This window comes from Drosophila novamexicana, unplaced genomic scaffold (genome assembly GCF_003285875.2).
Source record: "Drosophila novamexicana strain 15010-1031.04,08,12 unplaced genomic scaffold, DnovRS2.1 tig00001453-arrow-arrow-pilon, whole genome shotgun sequence".
NCBI classification, from domain to species: Eukaryota; Metazoa; Arthropoda; class Insecta; order Diptera; family Drosophilidae; genus Drosophila; species Drosophila novamexicana.
This window is the reverse complement of record NW_020824860.1, coordinates 617,726-632,340: the sequence shown is the minus strand read 5'-3', so window position 1 is coordinate 632,340 and position 14,615 is coordinate 617,726. Positions and strand designations below refer to the sequence as shown.

At 37.8% G+C, this 14,615-nt stretch overlaps 1 protein-coding gene across 1 annotated transcript in view; it reads right to left on the bottom strand.

Annotated features, from left to right (window-relative positions):
* Nucleotides 1-558: 558 nt before the first annotated feature.
* Nucleotides 559-14,615, bottom strand: part of LOC115767737 (MAP kinase-activating death domain protein) — a 35,398-nt gene continuing 21,341 nt past the window's right edge. The window contains exons 18-23 of the mRNA XM_030712049.1: nucleotides 14,254-14,526; nucleotides 14,006-14,173; nucleotides 10,354-10,362; nucleotides 5,222-5,294; nucleotides 5,088-5,134; nucleotides 559-3,386 (exon numbers count right to left, since the gene is read on the bottom strand). Of these exons, the coding sequence (XP_030567909.1) occupies nucleotides 2,526-3,386; nucleotides 5,088-5,134; nucleotides 5,222-5,294; nucleotides 10,354-10,362; nucleotides 14,006-14,173; nucleotides 14,254-14,526 (1,431 nt within the window). The 3' untranslated portion in view covers nucleotides 559-2,525. The remainder of the gene's footprint in view (nucleotides 3,387-5,087; nucleotides 5,135-5,221; nucleotides 5,295-10,353; nucleotides 10,363-14,005; nucleotides 14,174-14,253; nucleotides 14,527-14,615) is intronic.

The window sequence follows — 14,615 nt, the reverse complement described above, 5'->3', positions numbered from 1 at the left end:
CTCTCTCTCGCTCCTATAGCACCAGAGATCCATTAGCTCTATTGATAAGCGCTCCATATACCCCTCCCTCACTCTCTTTCTCCCTCTCCCTCTAATGCCAAAATGCCCAGCATTTCTTTTTATAACAAAGTTCAGATAGTTCAGTCAATTGCCAGATGGTCTTTTTATAAGGTGCCGCAAACAATTCTTTGCCTCATAAACCATATAAAATAAAGTCTCTACGGATTGCTGGCTAAAGAGTCCAACATTATGAGCTTGTAAATAAGTGGAGATAAGTTGTTATTGTTTGTTTCTTGTTTGGGGGAGGGGATGAAGCAGTAAATCGAGCCTATTTTAAGTAATATTCGAATTTGGCAAACTCATCGTGACGCACTTGGAAGTGGGCGCGATCAGGCGAGCGCCCGGCCTTAGACTTTGAAACTGGGACAAATAAAAATGCTGCTGCCTTATCTGGCAATGTTTATATAGTATAAACCCCGACCCCGAACATAGATAATGATATTAAGCCTAACCGAACCGAAATAAATCAACATGAAATTTGTTGTGGTATTTTGTGTTTATTTGCACACGTTTTTGAACTTTGGAAAATACAATTTTATATAGATATATATGTATTATTATTTGTAGGATAAGACGTCATATATATTCTTGTATATACATATATATGTATGTTTGGTTAGCATAATATTGTGCTCCTGTTAACATCCAAAGCCAACAACAAAAAAATATATATATATATATATGCTTGGGGCAGATATTGTCTGCCCCATATATAGACAGTAAGTCGTAGGTATGGATAAGTTATCGATATATGGTATATATATACATATATATATAGATATACCTATGTCGAACTCTGTTAAATCTCTGTTACGCGCACGCCCACATATTGCTGCTCAACTCTGTTAAAGCTCTGTTAACTCTGCTGGCTGTTATGTTATGTTCCCTGACAATTCCTTAAGCTATAAACCTTTATATATATATATATATATCTATATATATATTTTATTCCGCGCGAGTCGCATCTGATTCTTTTCAATTCGTTTATCTTTTAAATATATTTTTTTTGGGTAATTTTTCAAATTTTTTGGTTTAACAACTAGTTAAATTCCTTGACATTAGCCTGGAAATAATTTGGTTTCCTTTAGGTTTTATGGTATCTATCATATTTGGTATGTTACATTTCCCTATCTAGATTGCCTTCAATTACCTTTTTGTGTTGTTTTTTTTTTTTTGTTTTGTTTTGTTTGTTGTTGTTTAATTTTGTGCCCATATTCGATATATAAACCATCTATATACATCGCCTGTTACTCTCCTATATATCGTAATCCTCTAGTTATATGTGGTATATGTATGTGTGCGTGTGTGTGTGTGTGTGTGCGTGTGTGTGTGTGAGCTAATGATATGATGCGTCTAGGCTAGCATTGGATAACATAAAATATCGTAGTTATATATATATATATGTATATATGTAAATATATCGTATCGTATATAGCATGTGGTATATGAACATTTTCTTTTTTTTTTCATACAGAGAACAACACTTTTTAGACTAGACTAGCAAATACCCTTGCATTAACAAGTATTTATATATAGATAACAATTGTATGCTCGAGTAATCGTACACATATATATATATATATATCTATATATATAGCATATTATGTAACTCGTGTCTAGCGAATCGACAGACCTAAACCTAAACAGTTTTCATAGGAACAAGCGAGGGTTGCGATCAAATCGAATCGGATCGTGTCTCGTATAAAGCATTAGGAATTTGTCTTTAATCTGCGATCGAAAACGAATTCTGCTTAGGGTAAAAAACAGAACCTTTGGAGAAACTTTACCAGATAAAAGCATATATATATAATCTAAGTATGCTAGAGAGCGAAAAGAAGGTTCGCAGAGAAATGCAGTAGAGCTCAGAGTTTGGAAGAGCAGAGAATTTTGATAGCGCCGAACCATCTGGGAAACTTGCTTACAAACATGATTGAAAACCTGGCAGCATATCTGAAAGATCTGTTAAAGTTATCTGTTTCTATTAAGAATTCCACAAAGCTGGAAGCGTAAAGAGCCCGAATTCTAGATAGAGAACTATCGAGTGAAATATTTCTTGGAATATCTTATGTTGTAAATCTGGAAAAATGCAGAAGCGGAAAAACGGAAATGTTGGAAGAACATTTTAAGAGCAAGTTCTAGGATTTTAGCAATATAAGAAGCGAACGGATCATATGTATTATAGAGCTGAGGTCGAGACTGGGAAGCTTCCTTAGATTATAAATTATACGGAATATCTAGTATATTCAGTGAAATCGCAGACCACGGCATTATAAAGCTAGACTCCAAATGGATGATGGGTTTACGATGGTTAAAGGGCCGCAAGGATATCCTTAGAGCTTCGCTCATAGCCAGGGTATGCATATGGTGCGACAGACGTCGCGTCTGTGCGGCTGCGGATGCGGCTCCTCGCCATTGGGACCGCCTCCGCCCCCACCTGAACTAAACTTGAAAAAGGAACTCCTTCGTCAGTGCTTGCGATGCGTCTGAGGCGATGCGCCCGCTACGTGGCCAGTGCTGGAAATAGGACTGATGCTAGAGTTGGAATTGGAATTTGAATTGGAGCCAGCGCTGGCTACGTGCCCGACGCTGCCCTCAGGCAATGACTGCAGCGCAGCGGCGACGCTGCCGTAGCTGGCGCGCTGCTGTGACTGCGACTGCTGCTGGGATTGGGAATGCTGCATATGATGTGGGGCTGCTGTCAGCGTGGAGGCGCGCGCCAAACGCTTGGGTATGACAAATGGGGGCGGCGGCTGTGGCGTATATTGCGGCGGCGTTGAGTTCGCCGATGCCTGTCGCACGAAATGCCGGCTCGGCGGCGATTGCATCGAACCGGCGCGCGCAATGGCGCCGGTTCGCGGCGGTATCGCCGGCGGCGGTCCGGGCGGCTGTCCGTGCCGCAGCTTGGCCGTTGGCGATGAGCTGCAGCTGCTGCTCTCCTGCGATGGCTGCGCTTGGACGCGTGGCGGCAGTTGGGGCAGCTTCGCATTCGGCTGCACCGTCGACATGGTTATGGTGGGCTTCTGGATGGGCACCGTGTGCCTTATGGTTACATTGCCGGGCTTGTTGCCGGCGCTTTGCCTTGCAGGCGCAGCTGTTGTTGCCGTTGTTGTTGCTGTTGTTGTTGTTGTTGTTGCTGTTGCTGTTGTTGTTGCAGCAGCTGTTGCTGTTGGCGCGTTGTTAACACTGGCTTTCTGCTGATGCTTCTGCTTCTGCTGCGCATGAATGTCCTGTATTTGCGGCGTTATCACCACCGGATTCTTCTTCTGATCCTGTCCGGCGGCCACATAGCTGAAGACGCACAGCACCGAGTAGCATATCTGATCCGACTGCATGACGGGATCACCAAGGCAATTACACGTACGTTAGTGTTGGGCAATAGCTGAATAACTGTTTGGGGCTGTGTGTTGGTTAACAGTTGGTGACGTGTGGTGGAGGTGGAGATGGAGGTGGTTGTGATCGTGTGTGGTGGGTTATTTTGTGGTGAATTAATCACATCGAGCAACGAACCAACGAACGCCCAAACTAACCAAAATCATAAATAGCATGCAACTGGAACAATGGAATGGAACAAAAAAAAAACTGAAAACATCACATTTGTACAAATTGCGCTTATGAAGTGAACGATATTTTTTTTTTCTTACATGTTGTTGTTGCTTTTGTGAGTTTTGTTGTTCTTGTTGTTGGAAGCACAAACACACACACACACATACACACACACGCACACATATACATTACAGGAATATTGCAGTCGGATGCAACCGACTGCACAATACCCTGTACACAGTTGCTTCTTGAAGCTTTCAACATTTGTTCATGAGAAACGCTTTCTGACATAAAACAGATCATCAGATCATGAAGTATATCGGGAATCTATAGACTATTTGGATTTAGGATAATGAAGGAAAGGGAACGTAGGCATTATAAACCTGCCAAGAGCCCACAGCTAAGATCGTAATCGAATTAAAAAAACATCTAGAAACCTTCCTGAAACCCAACGTAAGCTGAAAATGTAATGAAAGTCTTGAGAAGTCTGCCTGCAGTCTAGAATTGTGGCAAATATTGGTATTCCAAGTCGGACGAACAGTGCACGCAACCCATATGCTCGTTTACTGCGCTTTGTGAACAGGGTATAAACAAAACAGAAAATAAAATAAACAATTTGTGTGCAAATTTTATTTACAAAAAAAAAGGAGTTACTCTTTTTTCTCTTTTTACTATATCAATTTAGCCTAAAGCACATTTTCAGTGGGAACATTGGAATTGATTGCCGCTGTCGCGTTGCGGCCGTGTTCCAATGCCAACGTTTCAGCGCCCGTGCTCTCCGGTAATGCTGACGCCTGCTCCTTGCCGTTCAGATGACATACGTAGGCGAAACGCACGGACGTCACACGATGAAAGCTGAGCACAATTTCCGAGGCCTTATTTTTGTTACATTTTCATTCGATTTATTTTTTTTGTTTCAGTTTCACGTTTCATTCACGGGTTTTGCAGCGTGTTTTTTTGATGTTGAATGCAATGATTGATTGATTGATTGATTGATGTGTGATGTGAAGTGATTGTGTTAGTTGGTGGAGATGGTGGCAGGCATGTTGTTGTTGTTGTTAATTTGATGTTGTTGTAGTTGTTGTTGTTGTTGTTGTTGTTGTTCGTACATAGAAATGTTGACAAGGTAACGAAACGAAAGTGGCAGCAAAGAACGAAACAAAACGAATAGAAAAAGGTAAGGCAAATCAAATATAGTTATATATTTATATATTATATTATTGTGATGGAAAAAAAAAACCGAAAAAAAAGAGAAAGTATATATTTATATATAATTATATACAAACGTATGCATACGTATGATGTGATTCAAGTGCCAAAAAAAGGTGCTGTTTCAATTCCATTTTGTACACAACAAATTTGCAAAAGTTTTTCAAAAAAAAAAACCAAAAATCAACCAAAATCTTTTGAACATAATTGTGGTGCTGTGCGAATGCATGTGGTGCAGTGCGAGGCATTTGGGTCTGTACGCATAGAGCACTTACCATGCTAGATTGATATTTTCGCTGGATGAGATTGCGCGTCTTCGGATCTGCAAGTGATGTGTGGAACAAATGGAAATTGGAACAGAGCATTGAATACGTAAACGATTATGGAACACTGTTTGTCGGGCACTTACTGTACTCCTCCAATACGAAAATGCCGCCCTTCTGTGTAAAGCATTTGCGTATGTGATCCAAACGCACAAAGAACTGAAATTATTTGTGTACAAGAATATGAAAAGTTTAGCTTGACTCGAACCGAACAATTGCATGGGATTTCTCAACTTCAGCTTCTTCTTTTCTTTTTTTTTTTAAATATATTTTTTTACTTTCGGTTTAACCGTCACAAAAGAGTGCGGCATGAAACGCAAAAGTGCAACGAAACGAAACGAAACGAAACGAAATGCAAATGAAAAGGGAACAAATCGGTAGAGAAACAAAGAATTGTATTTATTTAATTCAATTGTCACACAGTTAGATTTGTGGATAGTACGTAATAATCATGTATCGGTTAATATGCATATGCATGAAATAATATTAAATTAACAAATATTTGTATTTGCTTTTCTCAGTTTCATATCATTTATTGTTTTGTGTACGTGTATTCTTTTGCGTGTGTGTATGTGTGTGTGTGTGTGTGTGTGAGAGTGGAACTAACGTTCAACGCAACGAAACGGAAACGAAACAGAAACAGTAACAGTAACTCAAACAAAAGCTAAATGCTACGCAAGCGCATGAACAGGCAGAAGCAGAAGCAGAAGCAGAAGCAAAAGCAGAACCAGTGGCAGCAGAGGCAGGCGGGGCATGCACAAGCAAAGCAAAAGCAAAAGCAAAGCAAAAGGAAAGCGAAAATCAGCTGCGAGTGCCGTAGCAGCCAGCCAGCAGCAGGCAGGTTAACGGTTAGTATCGATCATCGTTTATCGATTATCGATTGCATCCAAAAGGTCAATTGTTTGGGATTAAGATATTTTGTATTCTTTTGGTTTTTTTTTGGTTTTTCTTCATAAGGGAAACGAATGGAAGGCAAACGAAACAGCAAAACGTAAAAACGGAACACAAATGATACACTTTACCGTTGGTTTTGCACCGGAACAAAATGGAACTCAATCAAAACGAAACGATGGCAATTGAATTTGAAATGAGTATGCAGCAAACTCAGGTAAACGAACTGTTTTTCTTTTATACTTTTAATTGATCATAATTTATTATATATATGAAAAGAAAAACAAAAAAAAAAAAACGTATTTGTTTTTATTATTATTTTGATTTGTGATCTTTTTCGGGTTCGAGTTTGTTTTGTTCTAATTAGCACTTGTGAGATGGTCGTTCATAAATTAGCTGGGAATCGGTTATATACATATATATATATATATATAAGTTTGTATATATATATAGATTCTAACGAGTGGTGGGGCGGGGGTAAAGTAGAAGAACTATTCAATTGGAATAAACTTTCAAAAACAACACTATGCATTTAACTGTGTCGAGTGTGTGTATATATATATATGTGTGTGTGTGTGTGTCCAAAAAATATCATGGATATAAGTTTAGAAAGAAGTAAACCATAAAATCAAATCAAGACGAAAGTCGTTAATGTGGATTAGTTGAGAGGGTTTTAGAGTCTCAAAGGGAACGGATGGTTTGATCGGCGATTGGGTGGAAATAAATACGCCCAGCCTGATAATAAAAGAAAACTTTGGATATCTTTTCTACTGATCGGTAATTGTCTTAAATGGTACGATGTGTGTAGGCTGCTTGAGCTTTTCTTTTTTATTTTTATTTTGGGTTTAGGCATGGGATTAGAGTAAGAGCATGCTTATGCTAATTTCGAACGGTACGGGCGGTTCAGTATGAGAGCGACAGGGCACTGGCATCAACAAGTATAATTTATTTGAATATTTGTAGTCTACGTTCATAAGGAGTAGAACATAATTGGCAAATTTAAGGTTAGGAACGCAGGAATGAAACATAAAAGAAAGACGCAGTTAACAGTTAACAGAAAATAGACTCTTGGAATAGATGTAAGACAAATAGATAGATAGATAGAGAGAGAGAGAGAGATCGTAACATTAAGAGAGTTAACATAAGACATATGGAGAACAAAAAGACAGAGAGAGAAAGATGGAAACAGATAGAGTGAAACCTAAAGCTAGATGTAGAAAGTAAAAGGAACATAGAAGGAGTACGTACAAGTCAGAGAAAGAGAGAAAGAAATATATAGGTAGACATTTTGGGAAAGGAGTAAAAAGATAAAGTAACAAAGCAGGAGTATGCATAAGGCAGAGAGAGAGAGAGAGAGAGGGGGGCGGGGGGGGAACAGACAGATAGAGCGAGAGCCTAAGATAAATATTGACAGAGAAAGTAACACAGTAAGAGAGAATGTAAGACAGAGATAGGAACACAGTAAAAGTAAGTGTAAGACAGAGACAGATAGAGCGAAACTTTAACAATCAGAGATAGAGATAGAGCAAGAGCAAGAGTGAGAGGGCAAGTGCTCGCACTAGCAAGAGCTTCAAATAAATATTAAATAAAGCGCAAACGAGTGTCATTTCATGTCGTCGAAAACAATTATTTGTTTTCTTCGAAAGTTGAAAGTTAGCTAACCTTTTTTTTTTGGTTTTTTTTATAAACTAGAACTACAATTTGCCTTTGAAACTCAAAACTACACAAGCAAAATTATAAATATAAAACAAGTTTTTTTCTATTATTTAACTTTATTTAAGTTTTTTTTTTTTGGTGAGGTTTTCGTTTAAAGAGCAAGCGAGAGATACAAATATAACCAAAGTCGAGTGTCTTGAGCTTTACTGAGCTTGCAGTTCTACCAAAAACACGAACTAACTAATGAAAGATGCTAGCAGAACGTGAAGCTACATGCCGTCTAATTAGTATCTAAGTGCTTCAAATAATCGTTGTACGGCAAGCCGAACAAACATTTTGCTAGCTCAACTTTTCCAATTGGAAACTTGGGCCCGGTTTCGGTTTCGGTTTCCAAGCTGTTCCCACTTGATGCGAGGCCCAACTAATTTGGGCATTCGAATAGCTACGGCTACGGCTACAAACTATGGAAGTTATATATAGGAAATTGTGAACAAAGTCTGTTGAGTAGGACAGATAGAACTGTGTGTATGTGTGACATGTTGCAGTTGTGTAGGTGTAAGGGTATGTGTGTTGTGATTGAAACATTCAAGGAGCAAGTGCTCGCTAAACAGTGCCAAAACATAAGCAAAACGAACGTCGGAGGAAAGCAAAACATCGGCTAGCCGATGCTTAAATACCCTTGCAGACATTTGGATATACTTTGAATCCATTGTGTTCGATTTAGATCAAATTTTTCGACCGATTGTTCCTAGACATTATAGTTAACCGATATGGATCAGATCGTGAGTAAGCAGACTTTGGTCGGGGTAATATGATAGACTAATGAGCTTTACACACAAGAACTTCAGCATATGTAATGTTCCAATTCCGCGTGGACCTCGACATATGCACATGAGCCTCGACATTTAAGAGGAAGCTATTCGTAATTTCATCTCGATGGCTTTGAGAACTGACTAAAAAGTTCACGTTGACAGACAGTTAGGCCTACAAAGACTCGACAGATCGTGAATATCATAATATAATGTTCCGATTCCGCTTGGACCTCGACATATGTATGTTCCGCAACAGAAAGAGGTAGATGTGCATACATGAATATGTGAATAGCTTCAAGAACTAAGCGAACTTAGCATTGAATTAGACAGACAGACATTCGTTCATAGACGAGAGTGATCGAGAATATGAGGATATAATGTTCCAATTCCACTTGTTCCTCGACATATTTACTGCGCACAACATAAAGATCAAGCTATGCGATGTTTCATCTATATAGCTGTGTGAACTGAAGGCGACTAATCGAAAATTGGATGATATAATGTTCCGATTCCGCTTGGACCTTAATATATGTACTGCATGGCACAGAAAGAAAGAGCTATAACACATTTCATTAGGATAGCTTTGAAAACTGAGCGATTACTTCGCTTAGAACTAGGCAGAGAGACATGACTCGACTGATAGATATATATATATCAATTCTGGAATCTGCGACATCTTCTTCTAAGTGCTGCACACTCAATACCCTCTGCAGGATAATCCTAAATGCACTTGATTTTTGTTGTGTGTGTGTGTGTGTGAGGGGTTAAGCAACCAGATTGAAAAAAGCGCAGACTTGCGTTCAGTTCGAGCATTCCCAATATCAAACAGACTGACAAGAAAACATTAAAAAAGAAATGGAAATAAGTGGGCTTAAAAGTCCAACATATGGTTATCGTTATCGTTATCGTTATCGATATCGATAGCAATTTATCGAGCAGTTATTGAAACTGAAAGCTGGTTGAGTAAGCCCCCAAAAGTGTAGCCTGCGTCTGAGTATGTGTGCGTGTGCGTGTGTGTAGAGAGAGAGAGAGATAGACAGACAGAGAGAGAGCGAGATAGAGATAGCGAGAGAGTGAGAGAGAGAGAGAGAGAGAGAGAGAGAGTATAACTGAAAAAAACTGTAGAACAACACACACAATAAAATATATAAATATATATATATATATATCTAGTTGATGTATTAGTTCCAAAACGTTCCAAACGCCCGCTATGTATATGCAGTATTCGTATTTGGAATTGAAACGCAAACGAAATGAAAATGAAACGGAAACGGAAACGTAATACGAAATAACTGTGAGAAATGAAACGAATGGAATGGAAATGTACACGATATTCATTTCGTTCAATTCGATCAGAAAGTAAAAAGAGTGTGGGAAAACGTCAACAAGTTGTTTACGGCTCTGTTTCAAACGTAACAAACAAACCAACCATCCAGCCAACAATTTCGATTATAAATTAATTTCAAAACGTAAAAGCTTACAAATAATATACATAATTTTATATATATATATTATTTCGAATCAAATATATCTACTACTAGATTTAATTTTTTTTTTTGTATAGGGTTCTTTAACTGTTGTATGCCATTTGTTGTTGTTGTTTTTTTTTTCTTTAGGGTTTTTTTTTTTTTTTTTGCGTGGGTGTTTACAAAAGAAAATCAAGTGTTTGCTAACGAAAATAGTGAACTAGGTGTTGGAAAACACAAAAAAGAAACAAACACAAAATGAAATTGTTATTTGAATTGAAAGAAACGCAAATGTTGTTGGGAAAGTAAATTAGGGGGCAGGGCTTAAAGAACAATAGTTGCTTATATAAAATTTAAGTTCAAATATAACAAGAAATTTGTTCATTGCAATACCTCGAAATCCTTTATCGTAAACGACATATTCAGTTCATATATGTTTTTAGTATTATTTTTTTTTTTAGTATTTTTTTTAGGTATTTTTTTGTTTTTGATTGTTTTTTGTTCATTTTTGGCATGTAAGAGAGGCAGACCAATCATTCGAATTATTCGTAACGTTTCGATTCGATTCGTAGGGAACGTGTGTGTTTGAATCAAAGTCCACAAAATGGGAGAGCAACGGAGCAGCGTTCCACGTACGACAAAAAACATTAAACAAACAACAAAGAAAATTATAAAAAGAAAGTTGACAAAACGCATTTTAATTTAATTTTAGATGATTTTCATATATTTATATATATATATTTTTTTTTGGTTTTTTTTTTTTGGTAACTGTTTGCAAAATTTTGGAAATAGCATATCTAGCGAATTTTTGGTATTTTTTTGGTATTTTTTGGTTTTTGTAGCACTAAGGAGAAACGATATGAAATGTGGTTGTTGTTGTTGTTGTTGTGTAGAGTTATTATTTTTTTTTATTTATTATCATTTTTTTGGAAATTGGGACATTTGGTAGGACAGCTAAATCTTAGTTATTTGTTGTTGTTGCTGTTGTTGTTGTTGTGGTTTATTACTCGTACATAAGAAAAATAAGACAAATTGAGTAGAAGAAAAACGCATAGAAAATACCAAAGTAAAATAAGCAAACCAAATTACAAATTGAAGCTGTAAAAAAGCTAACAAACAATCGAGATAAGAAAGAGACAGAGAGAGAGAGAGAGACACAAGTGAAAGAAGAGAGCGAGAGAGAGAGAGAGAGAGATAGGACAGAGGTAGTTATGAAAATACCAAACACCAAATAAAATACCAAAACTGAAGTTAAAGAGAATTGAAAATAAAGAAGCTCTAGAGACAAACGATAAACTGCAAATATACACAAGGACCATCTCAAAAGCGACCAGTTTTTGGTATATGCACAAAAACAACTGGTATTTTTTTTTTAGTATATTCTTTTTTTTTTTTTAATATATATATATACGTTTCTTTGCTTTAGATAGGGTGGGGGTGGGGATAATACGCCTACTCCAAGATGTGGTCATATTCCAGGATTTTAACACGAAAAAAAAAGAAATTTCAAAAATAATTGTGGTAACATTGACAAAAGAGATTAAAGGAAACAAAGCACTTAACGGTAAACGGCTTGCCGACACACACGCACACACACACACACACACACACACAGAAACGCAGACATGCTCTCTCGCTCTCTTCGGCAACGGCATACGAAAGAGCGCAGCGCGTTAATAACGGTAATTGCTTACCGTTAGCTTTCACACAGCGCACCGTGATAAACAGTTTTCAAATAACGGTAATTGGTTACCTTTAGTTGTCACACAGCGCAAAAACTGAAAAGCGATAACCAAAAAAAAAAAAAGAATTGTAACCTCATTCACACAACGATTTCTCCATTTTGTTGGGGCCTGAGCGTATCTTAACTTTAGATATATATATATATAGCCCTATCAAATATATATATATATATTTTTTTTTAGGTTATTGTTTGTAGAGTTGTGTTTTTTTTTTTAAATTTATTTTCGATAATCAAAAATTGTACACATTACAAAAAAGTAGCGAAAAGAATTTGCAGAAAAACTTGATGGCAATGATGAAGAATTATCGGATATCGTTTGAGAGCAGCTCAAATGCGATATAATAAATATCAAGAACAATTGTTAGAAAAAAGAAATCAATAGTAAAAAAAACAAAAAAACAAAGAAAAGAAGAAGAGACCAAAGTAGAAGTAGAAAAAAACAAAATGGCGCAGCCCAATGATATCAAAATCGTAAGCGTAATCATAAGTCGACGTAAGAGAATGTGTTCAATTTGGTTAGGATAATAAAAATAAATTAGAGAGAGAGAGAGAGTATAATGAATATAGCATTCAGTACATTCACTAGCACAATATATGGATTATATGATATATGGATTTCTTTTATTTTTATTTTATTTTTTTTTCATATATTTTTTATATCGTTCGAGTGGATTGTCTTATTATTGGATTCAAGATACGGTACCGCTCGTTGTCTAAGTAAAATAAGTATATCAAAGAGGGCGAGACAAATAAAACATATGAAATGAAAGCAAAGACAATCGAAACGAGCGAAAGTTTCGAAATGTAAATGTATGTCGGTCATTTTCTATATTATGATAATCGTTTGGGTTTAGGGGGCTAGGGGTAAGAGGCGTACGTGAATGAACGCAAATAAAACAGTCAAAAACAAAATAAAAAGAAAACTTGCTCAAAACAATATTGAAACATATATATATATCAAATGTGAAACGGGAAAGTGGGGCGGGTAAGCTAACATTTTCAGAGTTTTATGCAAAGCTACTTGAGATATATATATTCCATTTATTGAATGCCCTTCGCCTTGGGGCTTTGTTGGGGTGCTACGAAACAGTTGACTGACCCAGCAGATCGTCCAGCTATAATGGCCCAACACTGTACATCCAAGACGTTACGGTAACAAGCAACTGCGTGTAGCTAATATATCTATTGTGAAGTTCTTTTGAAGGGCAGTCTAGCCTATGCTTAGGAACTAAGCTATTTGTGATAGTTGAAAAATCATAATGCAAAATATTGAGAAGGTCCTTGTATAAAACGCAGGAAAAACGAGAATATTAAGTAGATCAATAAAGTAAAGGGAAATTCGAATGAACCAAGAGGCAAAAGCAAACCAAGGCAAATCGAAAGCAAAATTATAAAGGAAATCGAAAAGAAATGTTAAGACGAAAACGATAACACAAAACAAAATTGGCCCAAAAAATTTGAGTACAAGTATTTGAGTATGTATATCCTTCATATTGAATTTGTACTGTACTTTTTTGTCGTATCTATATATATATGTATATATACATATTTCGATGTATATATATCTGATACATAGAAGTTATGGACGCACATGGGAAACATTTTTGGGGTTTGAACCTTTGCGACTTTGCGGATGGGAGACGGGGGCTGGCCTGCGGCAAATGGTGGACGCTGAGGCTGTGACACGCCCCCAAAACAAATAACCAAAGAAAAAAAGAAAACGAACGAAAAACGGATAAAAAAAAAACCAACACCAATTGCCCGGGCATATCGTATATAGATTTCGGATATACATAAGTGATTAATACATATATTATGTATGTAAATGTCTGTAGTTATGTGAACAGCTGGGAACTTTCTGGCTCCACAAGGACGGGGGAGAGAGACAGAGAGAGAGGGAGAGAGAGGGGGAGAGAGAGAGAGAGAGAGAGTGTGTGTGAAAGATTTTGAAATGAATTTGGGTAGACTTTTCATTAGATGTGAATATGTGTCCCTTCTTTTTTTTCTTTTTTTTGGTTTGGGCTTGGGAGATGGGAAATTTGGGAGATTTAGTGGGCCGGCGAATGGACTTGATGCTTATATATGTTTATGGCTTTTTATATAGATGCAGAGAGTTGTACACAAAACGAGTATTTTTAGAGAGCGGCGAGGTATATGTCGATGTAGATGTCGATATAGATGTATGTGTGTATGCGTGTGTGTGCGTGTGTCTATGAGTGTGCTTGTGTGTGCGTGCGTGTGCGTGTGTGTGTGTGTGTGTGTGCGTGTGCGTAATCAAGAGATCAAGACAATAACACTTACCTTGCTGTTGGAGAACAACAAACCGACACCCTCGAGACAGACCTGCAGCAGTCCACCCTCGCCCGTGTTCATGTCCTGCACCGGAAACTCACCGCCCAGTTCGGGTACATTTGTGGGCGTGCCGCCTCGCTCCATTGCCTCCTTAATGCAATTATACAGCTCCTTGCACTGCACACACACACAATTCCATATATTATGCAATATATATATATATATATATGTATATATATATGATGATTGGGTCTCACCTTGCGCGTGTAGTATTTATGCAGCTGCGTTTGTCCGCCGTTGCGTCGCCAGAGACAGAGCAGCTTGGTCTTTGGCGAATAGGTCATGTTGACCAGACGCTCGTACCACCAGCGCTCCACAATTGTCCCGTCCACGGAGCGCAGCACAAGGCCATCGTCGCGCACCTCCATAAAGCGTAACGGTCCATTCACATCGACGCCCTGGTGTACGGTAAAGCTCTGGCGATGCAACAGCCGGGAGCCCAGCGGCTTCAGATCTATGTCATTGCCATTCTGTAAGGCGGGTAAACAGTTGATCGTAGGCAGTAAAAATTCTTAGAGATATAGCCTGAACACAACGTTCCCTAGCTTCTGCTTCGCCT